At 38.5% G+C, this 9,694-nt stretch overlaps 1 protein-coding gene across 1 annotated transcript in view; it reads left to right on the top strand.

Moving 5' to 3' along the window:
* SFRP2 (secreted frizzled related protein 2) overlaps positions 1–8,735 on the top strand; it is a gene marked incomplete at its 5' end in the record, with an annotated part of 13,559 nt that extends 4,824 nt beyond the window's left edge. Inside the window, 2 exons of the mRNA XM_082269665.1 lie at positions 594–674; positions 7,574–8,735. Of these exons, the coding sequence (XP_082125791.1) occupies positions 594–674; positions 7,574–7,878 (386 nt within the window). The 3' untranslated portion in view covers positions 7,879–8,735. The remainder of the gene's footprint in view (positions 1–593; positions 675–7,573) is intronic.
* Between the last annotated feature and the right edge of the window lie 959 nt (positions 8,736–9,694).

Raw genomic sequence — 9,694 nt, 5'->3', positions numbered from 1 at the left:
CTCCCTCTCTTTCCTTCTTTCCTCTCTTTCTTTCGTCCCTTCTTTCCTCCATTCCTTCCTTCTTTTATTCTTTTACTTTAAGTCTTGGTGACAATGGTCAAGATGGCAAATTGAGTCGATGAATCTCTGCAGCGGGGACACAGACAACAATACAAACCTGATGATGATTCGTATCCCTCACTGCTCTATCCAAAACTAAATTAAAAAAAAAAAAAATCTTTTGGCTGTAGACACATTTTAAAGCAAACACCATTAGCAGTCTGCTCTTGTGTGCCAAAATACTGGCTCTGCCTGACAGCCGTTACTGCTGATCAGAGTGTATGTTTCAAACTGCAGATGATGAGAATGGTTGAGTTTATATAGGTGTTCCTTCTTCCATGGGATGTTATTAAATAAAACATTAGCAGTACTCAAGGAAAAAGTCTTCCTGGGACAAAGTAACTCATTAAGTTTTGAGTTTAGGTCAAGTTTGTATCTGAGTCATATTATGAAAAGATGTGATTATGCTTCATAATGCATGTTGTTCCTTAGCGCCTCCTGCTGTTCAGCAAGCATAAGGCAGCCTTCCTAAAAACTTGTTCTGTTCTCTTTAGCGCCCAAAGTCTGTGACGCCTGTAAAAGCAGCAATGAGGATGACAATGACATTGTGGAGAACCTCTGCAAAAATGATTTTGGTAAGAAAATGTACAATACATGTTCCATACTAAAAGATGTTTTAGATGTTGCAAGAAGTATATATGGACAGCTTTTAATCCAGATGACCAAAACTTTTTTTTGCTGGTGCCTGCCCATGTTTCATGGTTTTTTGGGAGTCCATTGAAGTCATGTGATGGCTGTTCCTACCTCCCAGCAGTGGCAGCTATAATCTAGGGGTTAATTTACTAAAAACTGGAGAGTGCAAAATCTGGTGCATCTCTACCTAGAAACCAATCAGCTTCCAAGTTTTTTTTTTTCAAAGCCTAATTTAATGATGGCGAACCTTGGCACCTCAGATGTTGTGGAACTGCATTTCCCATGATGCTAATGCACTCAGCAGTGTAGTTGAGCATCATGGGAAATGTAGTTCCAAAACATCTTGGGTGCCAAGGTTTGCCATCACTGGCCTAATTGAACAAGCTGAAGTTAGAAGCTGATTGACTACAGCTGCACCAGATTTTGCACTCTCCAGTTTTAGTAAATTAATACCATTGCCTAGTTATTTTAAATTCTGCCATAAATGCCTGACGGCTGGTAGTATGTGGAGCCAATAGGTATTTTTTTGGTTTATATTTGGCATATTGATGTTACTGGACTAGATATATGTAGTGCTTTTTATAGATATATCTATATACATTGGATGATCTTTTTGAAATAACTCCTGTTATAGCAGATTAAGGTGTCTAGGATTCACTGTAAAAGATGCATATATTAGCTGAACTGATCTCTGAGAAGGTTTCAGACATGTTCCCTGTGACGGGAATGGAAACAGGAGATTTTACAGAATATATGAGCATGCTCAACTGATCACTGCAATGAAAGCAATGATCATCTGGGGTAATGAACATCCCCTGACAGCTGGCTAGCTTCTAAACTGGCCATACATGGCTTCAATTTCGAAGCATCACCACACAGCTCAGCAAATTTTGATTGAGAAATCAAAAGAGCCAGACAGAAAAAAAAGTCAGCCAAACAGTGACGGCAGCCAATCAGCTACAGTCACCGTTTCGGTATTCTGGCAGCCGCAGGTGCCAGCTGTCAGACTACAATAGCCAGCAGCAAGAGATTGATCCATCTGCTCTGTTTAGCATCAATATATGGATTTCTCTTCACGTGTATGGCTAACTTTATGCTTATATTGAGTTAAAGAATAGTTTGCTGTCTAATATCAAACCGTTCCCCATACGTGAGTAATTGGACAAACATACTAGCAATACAAAATGATAGCAAATCTGATTTCATTTTCCTACTAATTATTTGATGTAGTTCAGTAGCATTGTAAACTTTTTCAAAAGTTTTTCAAAAATTTTGAAAATTAGATAAATCTCTTTTGGAAGAGGTGGTCAAAATACAAAGTAAGCATGCCTCCAAAGAAAGAAAGGTATTTTTCTTAGTTGGTAGAACCATTTGTTATTATAACTTGATTGACAGACAGGGCGGCTTGTTTGGGGACAGGTAGTGTGACGTGCAATTAGAATGTAGACCTGAGCTGACATGGAGTTGGATCATTTTATAAACAAGCTTTCCACTATGCTTCGTAAAACAGGAAACAAAAGCTATTGCTAACATAAATCATACGGCTACTATGTTAACTAGGGGGTAACTCCGGGACCCCTAGAAAAACAACCCTAACATTATGGCTTTAGACTTGATTGATGATGTTAGATGTTGATTAGTTAGACGTGAATGATAGAATAAGTCTATAGCCCAGTTCTAGCGCAGCCATAACTTATATACAATTGTAGCACTTGTATGAAACAGCATGGCCTTGCTTGTACGGGATATTAATCCTGACAAATGAAAACAAGCTGGCACTTTAATACAGAAAACACATACCAAGGAGGCTGACAGTGCCTGGCTAATTTAAAATACCCAGACAATTCTATTTCCAAAGTCATTACAATGTGGTGATGGTATAAAACTTGCAGACAGGACCCTCAGCCATTCTACAAATGTTTTTGTTGTGTTGCTTCCTCTGGGAATTTGTAGTACGACTCAATGGAATGCACTCCAGCCCCGTAAACTGAGCATTTGTTCCAAAGTTAACACGATGTTACAATTCTATAATCAGGCAACAATGGCAGCTTTGGATGTCACAAAATATAGCCTTATTCATGTTCTTCTCCCAGGAAGTGTTGTTTTCCAGAATAACGTACTTTTTATATTAAGATCTGGCCCTGAAACCTAAAGAGGAGATTTAGCCAAACAGCTAAACACACCAATTAAATACATAAAAAGGAGCTGGTTTACTTGCCAAAGGATTTGTATATCTGTCCATCCGGTCCTGGGATTTACACAGCTCTGCCACACACAGCACAGCCCTGTCGAGCAGAGGAGGGGACCCTATCTTTCTCTTCTGCACCTTCACTTTCACTTACAGGCCCCCATCCTTTACTGGAACAAATGAATTACAAATAAAGGTGCTCAGCTTCCTTCCAAAGCAAGTTAGTAATGGTTCTTGGACCTTGTTTAGAAAAAAAATGGGGAATTGGCCTGCGGAAATGGGACACCGAACTTGGGAAGACACAAATAGAAAGAAACAGAGCGCAGAATGATTATTTAAGAAGTCCAGCTAACCTTTATTCTTGACAGTAATGTCACAAGTATAGCCAATGGTTTGCCATCACACAGCCATTGAGCTCTGCATTTTTCCAGTTCCAGCAGTGTAATTTGTCTATGGGATATTTTGATACAGTCCATAGTAGGACCCCCAGCATTTAAATTTCAGCCCTGTTGAGGAGTAATTTTTAGACCCCTAAACATGTTGGAAACCATTATGACATCACTGTCAGGAATAAAGGAACTGATCATTTGGCATTCTGTTCCTTCTGTTTGTCCATATGGTTAATGGACAGTGAAAGGAGAAGATGTCAAATGTCTATTACTCTGTTCTCTCCTCCTATCACTATGGCTCTTTGAACCCCCCCAAGCTGTGTTCTACAGACTATACAGAGTAGGCTGACTACAAGAGACCAATACCGAGTCAATTTCAGATGATTGCATTTAAAAAATACACCTAATATGTTTGTTTTATATCTTCATTGAGTTCAGCTTTAACCACTAACATATAGCCTAACATTTAACCCTTACATTAACACCTAAAAAGTACCCTTAAATCCTAAACCCTAAAAATTTACATAACACTATTGGACATCGCTTTGATGGGTGCTCTCACCGACTAAAAGTGAAGTACGGGGCCAAGCCAAAAAAATTGCATTTTGGGGCATCTCAAGTGTTCAGGCTCCCCAGGTGCCCATGAAATTAGAAAACTGTACCTCAGGCCCTTGAAGTATCCACTGAAACCAGTGACAAGTGCCATGCTTGTAAAGGAGTAATGAAAAAAAAGATAGATAATACAAAACTTCACCAAACTCTGAGAAACTTAGGGACATCTTAATGTTTTTATGGCTAGTGAAGGGCTGTAGTAGGATAGCTTTTTGGCATTATTTCTGATTCACTAAGCACATTAGCTATGATTTTTTTTCTTTTTGAAGTATTCTTTATTTTTTTAATAATACAAAGTAAACTTGTTGCCTATAGCAACCAATTGAGTGGCTACAATTTTTGTAATCGGCTGTACCTACTTAGCACAGGCAGCCCTTTACTTACTTCTCCCTTCGTTTTTTTATACCTCAGCCAAAATATTCTATAAAGTAATGAAAGCCATGCTGGTAATTACACACGCACTGAGCACAGTGTAAATCATTCAAACTCTGTGACTCCAACATTTAGATAAGGAGAATGGAAACAGACTAATCAATTTTGTAAATTTGTTCGTATGGGGTTTCCAGAAATATGTTTTAAGAAACAAACTCTTCTTCCAAAAAACAAAATAACATATTATATTACAATATTCGGGTTCTTCTAAACACTTAGAGAAATTGAAATACTGAGAAAATCTCTTTAATTTCATTACCTTCATGGAGAGGAAGATGATGGACCTAAATATAAAAGGACAGGCCCAGTAAAAGCTTTGAATGTTAAAGTAAAGGGCCATACACACTATAGGATTTTCTGAAGTCTTTTTCCTTCAGATTTACCTTTTCTATGTAGTTCAAGGGCCTACCAAATTGCATACAAATTGAAAGTGTTTAGGTTTGACCTCATATTATATGGTTTTGGTAAATCTAAAGGAAAAAGTCTTCAGAAAATCTTAGTGTGTATGGCCCATAAAACTTCAGTTTTCTTGAGGAAAAATACCTATTTTAAAGCTGGGTACACACTATACAACTTTTGTTGTTAGATTTCCTTTAGATTTACCTTCAACTATGTAGTTCAAGGGCCTGCCTGATTGCATACAAATTGAAAGTGTTTAGATTGCATACAAATTGAAAGTGTTTAGATTTGACCTCATATTATATGGTTTTGGGAAATCTTAAGGAAAAAATCTAAAGACAATTGTATAGTGTGTATGGCCCATTACTCGGTTCAGAAGAAACGGATGCTTGAATTAGCTAGCATAGTCCTTTTTCAAACGGTCTACTGAGTAAGGGCTCTTTCACACGGGCGTTCCGTATGTCCGTTTTTCATCCCATCCGTTTGCGGATGAAAAACGGACATAATGTATCTCTATGTAAATACGGATGTCATCGGATGATCATCCTCTGACATCCGTTTTTTGTCAGTTCAGTTCAGTTCAGTTCAGTTTTTTTGAACGGAGGAGAACCCTATTTTTTCTTCCTTTCAAAAAACGGAACTGAAGCAAAAACGGATGTCAGTGGTGTCATCCGCAGACATCCGTATTTACATAGACATGCATTATGTCAGTTTTTCATCCGCAAACGGATGGGATGAAAAACGGACATACGGACCGGATGACACAAGTGTCATCCGTGTCCGTTACAAAAAAGAAAAAAAGGACCTGATCGGGCAAAAAAAAAGGAACGCCCGTGTGAAAGAGCCCTTAGAGAATCTCCGTTTATTATCATCACCTGAGTAATCTCAGTGTGCAATAAGCAAAGGAGCAACATATGTAAACCACTAGCTTGGCCAATACCCACGATCTGAAATTTGGATGAAAAAAAAACACTTTCGAAGCAATTGTACAAAAATTTGATTGTTAGCACACAGCTTTCGAGAGACTATCAGAACATTTCATCCAAAATGACCTGATTGGACAAGCACAAATTTTTTCTTGTACGATACCAGATTAATCAGTACAGTTGGCGTTCGAAAATACAATACAAATCCACTACAACACATTACATCACTTCCAATTTTTTATTCTGCTGTATGAGAATTTTCATAACTTTAGTAAACTCTTCATTTTTGATATGCGATGCAAAGAAAAATGGATGATCTGTCGTCCGACTTTCGGATCATGTGTACTGGCCATTAAAGGAGAGATAAAAATGAAAAGTCTTGTTGCAGAGGAGCGCTGTAATTTAAATTCCAGCTCTGGGCAAACTTCTGGGGGGGGGGGGGGGGTTTAGGAATGTAAGACGATTACACATGCAGTAGTTTTGCAAATTATTCCAAAAGTATTCTTTACACAGTCTAAATAACACCCAAGTCATATTGCATGGAGCAATAAAATACAATATTTTTTGTTTGTTTTATTTAAATCATAAAGCCTGCATATTGGAAATGTAAATTTTAATAAAATTATAAAATGGCAGTTTAATTTTTTTGTCACTTTTTAAAAAAAATACTACATTTCTGCAGATTGAAAAGAGAACAGGGGAGGAAAGAGACTGTTGTCCCCAGAAAAACAGATTCAAAAAATGGGGAAAAAGGGAAAAGGTTGTTGGACTTTCTCGGTACCTATGGTTTAGAGAAGTGATTCCCAAACTACGGCCCTCCAGTTATTCAGGAACTACAATTCCCGTCATGCCTAGTCATGTATGTGAATGTCAGAGTTTTACAATGCCTCATGGGATGTGTAGTTCTGCAACAGCTGCAGGGCCGTAGTTTGGGAATCCCTGGTTTAGAGATCAAAGTCAACTTTAATACTGTTTACTTACAAAATAGCATATACCATATTGTATTTGCAGTTTATATATACACACATATGCTGCGCGTATAGGATTGTGTATATGGGATTGTATGTTTGGGTTTTCAATACTGGCATTTGTTTTGTTTTGTTTTTTTGGTTGAACCATTTGGACTTTTTTTTTCAACCTGACTAACTATTAGCTATGTAATTATGTAACTATGTATGTAATATGTATATATATATATATTTCAGAAAGTGATAAGGAGATAATTTATGTAAAATTGTGTAATTCAGTTAACTTCGAACCCTGCACTCCTGATACAAGCTCTTTATTCACTGCATTCCTTGTATCATCTACTGAAACAACCAAAGGCCTGGCTTTAGACATTTACATTTGCAATGTCTTATATAGGCATAAAAAATAAGAGCGCCTGCTAAAGTTTCAAGGAAAACATTCCAAGCACCTCAGTTCACCCTTATTTTTCTTCTTGTAGGAGCCACAATCAGACAACTGATTTTGGACGTGAAAGATCTGAGTCTTTTTCAGATCGATGGGCCTCAGGCTGCCCCCCCAGATTGCAGATGTTATATTCTCCCATAGAATCTATGTGTAATGAAAACATATGTTTATATATCCACACTCATTAACCTTTCTTATGCAGATATGTTGATCCCTTTTAGAGAACAGTACATTCAGCTGTGCAGTTATTGTTAGTCAGGCACTGTAAGGGTTAAGAATTAGGGGTTTGACATAAATGACTTTGATGCCCTTTGTGGTGTAAAAATGGAGCCACCTGCTGTAATTGTGTCAAGGACTGACAGTTTCATTAGCAACACGTCCCACCCCAGACTGGCTCTTTCTGAGTTCTAATGTGCCTGTGTCAGCCTTTTTTTCTCACCATTCTCTCTCCTTGCCTCCCCCTCTTTTTTTGCCTCCACCAGCCCTGAAGATAAAAGTGAAGGAGATCGCCTACATCAATGGGGACACTAAGATCATCCCGGAGACAAAGAGCAAAACCATTTACAAACTGAATGGGGTGACAGAAAGGGATTTGAAGAAGACCGTGCTGTGGCTTAAAGACGGCCTGCAGTGTACCTGTGATGAGATGAATGACATTAACGCTCCCTATTTAGTGATGGGACAAAAGCTCGGAGGGGAGCTGGTCATCACCTCAGTCAAGCGATGGCAGAAAGGCCAACGGGAGTTTAAAAGGATCTCTCGCAGCATCCGCAAGCTGCAGTGCTAGGTCTTTCAATAACTCTTTCAGCACTGGGGCTAGTCTATTTTTCTTTTTTGCACCTTCCTCCCTTGTCTGGGAACCCACCCCTTTCTGAAGTATAACTGAAAAGGTGGGGGGCGATGCCTTTTGTATGAATATAATTATTATTTTTATTATTTTTTATTATTATTATTATTATTAAAATTGAAGCAAACCTTGTAAATAATATGAAAAATTTTTAAAAATTCAAATATTTTTTATGATGGCCACGAGTAAAGAGCTAAAAAAGTATTTACCAGATGCAAACTTAAGAGACTCTTCATGATTTTGAATGCTTCTAGAAGTGATAGAATTGTTAGAGGACTTTAATAATAGATCACAGCATTTAAGGAATCGGGATTTTGCATTGACAAGTTTACCTAAAAACATATTAGCAGTTCTTTTTGCATTTAATTATACTGACAACTGTTTAGTATTAAAAGAAAAAAAAAACATCGGGTAAGCAGTGCTATGCCTGTTTTAAACAGAGGAATGAATACTGAATATTTTTTGTTCTATGTTTCGTAAATTAAACGCTATTATATCACTGTACCAGTAATTGTTCTCTGGTAGAAAAGAAACAAATGGCTTAATACGACAACGCATATAACACTAATCCAACCCTCATTTCCAGCAATTATCGCTTTTTTGATAGCATTATCAGATGTGTTGAAAGGTACAGCTGCCATACAATTTAGGACATCAGCCATTTGGCTGTGCATATTCTTCCAACTGCATAAATAGACCTCAATGGAGATGCAAAGGAGCTAGCACTAGCAGGGAACAACATGTGTTGAGCACTTCCTACCTGCATAAATTATCCTATGGTCCCATAAATTGCCACCCTATGTTCAGCAGAGTCCCACACTTGCTATAAATATAGACCCTTGTGATTGTTGCTGTTTCTACTTGTATGCGGGTTCTGAAATACATGTAATGTTGTTCTGGTGCCAAAAAGACACATCCCGGAAGTGCTGGGACTTGAACAATTATTTTTACAAAGCCCTGAAAGGGAATTAATTACCCAGGGATGTCACTGACTCTGGGTAGGCAGCTTGCATAGAACAGGACTATCCTCCAATGGGTACTCAGAAAGTCACTTAAACCATAAAACCACTGAAAAAGTGCTAGACCAAAATGCAAGAGTGCAAATTGCTTTAATGGTTCGGATAGTGGACATTCAACTTGTTTGAGGGTAAAGCCTCGTACACACGCGTCGAAAATCGTCAGGGAATTTTTGTCCGACGACCGATCTGCCGATTTTCGGCTTGTTAGTATGATGCTTCCGACAACCGACTCCGACTTTTCGGCCGAAAAAATCTGGTGTGCAGGCTATAAAATTTATGTCCGCCGTCAAAACACGGCCGATTTTCGTGCAGTCAGTACAGATTTCGACAGGGAAAAATCTAATGAGCAAGACTGGACATGCTCAGAGAAGAAAGAACACAAAGAAAGCAAACGTTGACATCACTTCTGAAGTAGAATTTTGTTGGGCGAGAAAATTTGTGTGCAGTCTAGGCACATTCCAACCAACAAAACACCACTCTGAACATAAGAAGGACGATCGGTCGGCCGATAATCGTTGCGTGTGTACTAGGCTTTAGAACACTACCCTCTCATAAGGGGTTAGGATATAGTCCAAACGTGAATGGGCCCAAAGGGAGGACTTATGAAAGTGGAGCTCCACCCAAAAGTGGAAGTTCTGCTTTAAGTACTCCTCACCCCCTTCTATTTCACATTTGGCATGTCATTTTTTTGGGGGGGGGGGGGGGAACAGGTACCCAGTTTTGACAGATACCACGCT

Source organism: Pelophylax lessonae (assembly GCF_965119305.1).
Source record: "Pelophylax lessonae genome assembly, chromosome: 1".
Classification (NCBI taxonomy): Eukaryota; Metazoa; Chordata; class Amphibia; order Anura; family Ranidae; genus Pelophylax; species Pelophylax lessonae.
The sequence above is the reverse complement of the archived record's forward strand: the minus strand, read 5'-3'. Positions and strand labels throughout refer to the sequence as shown.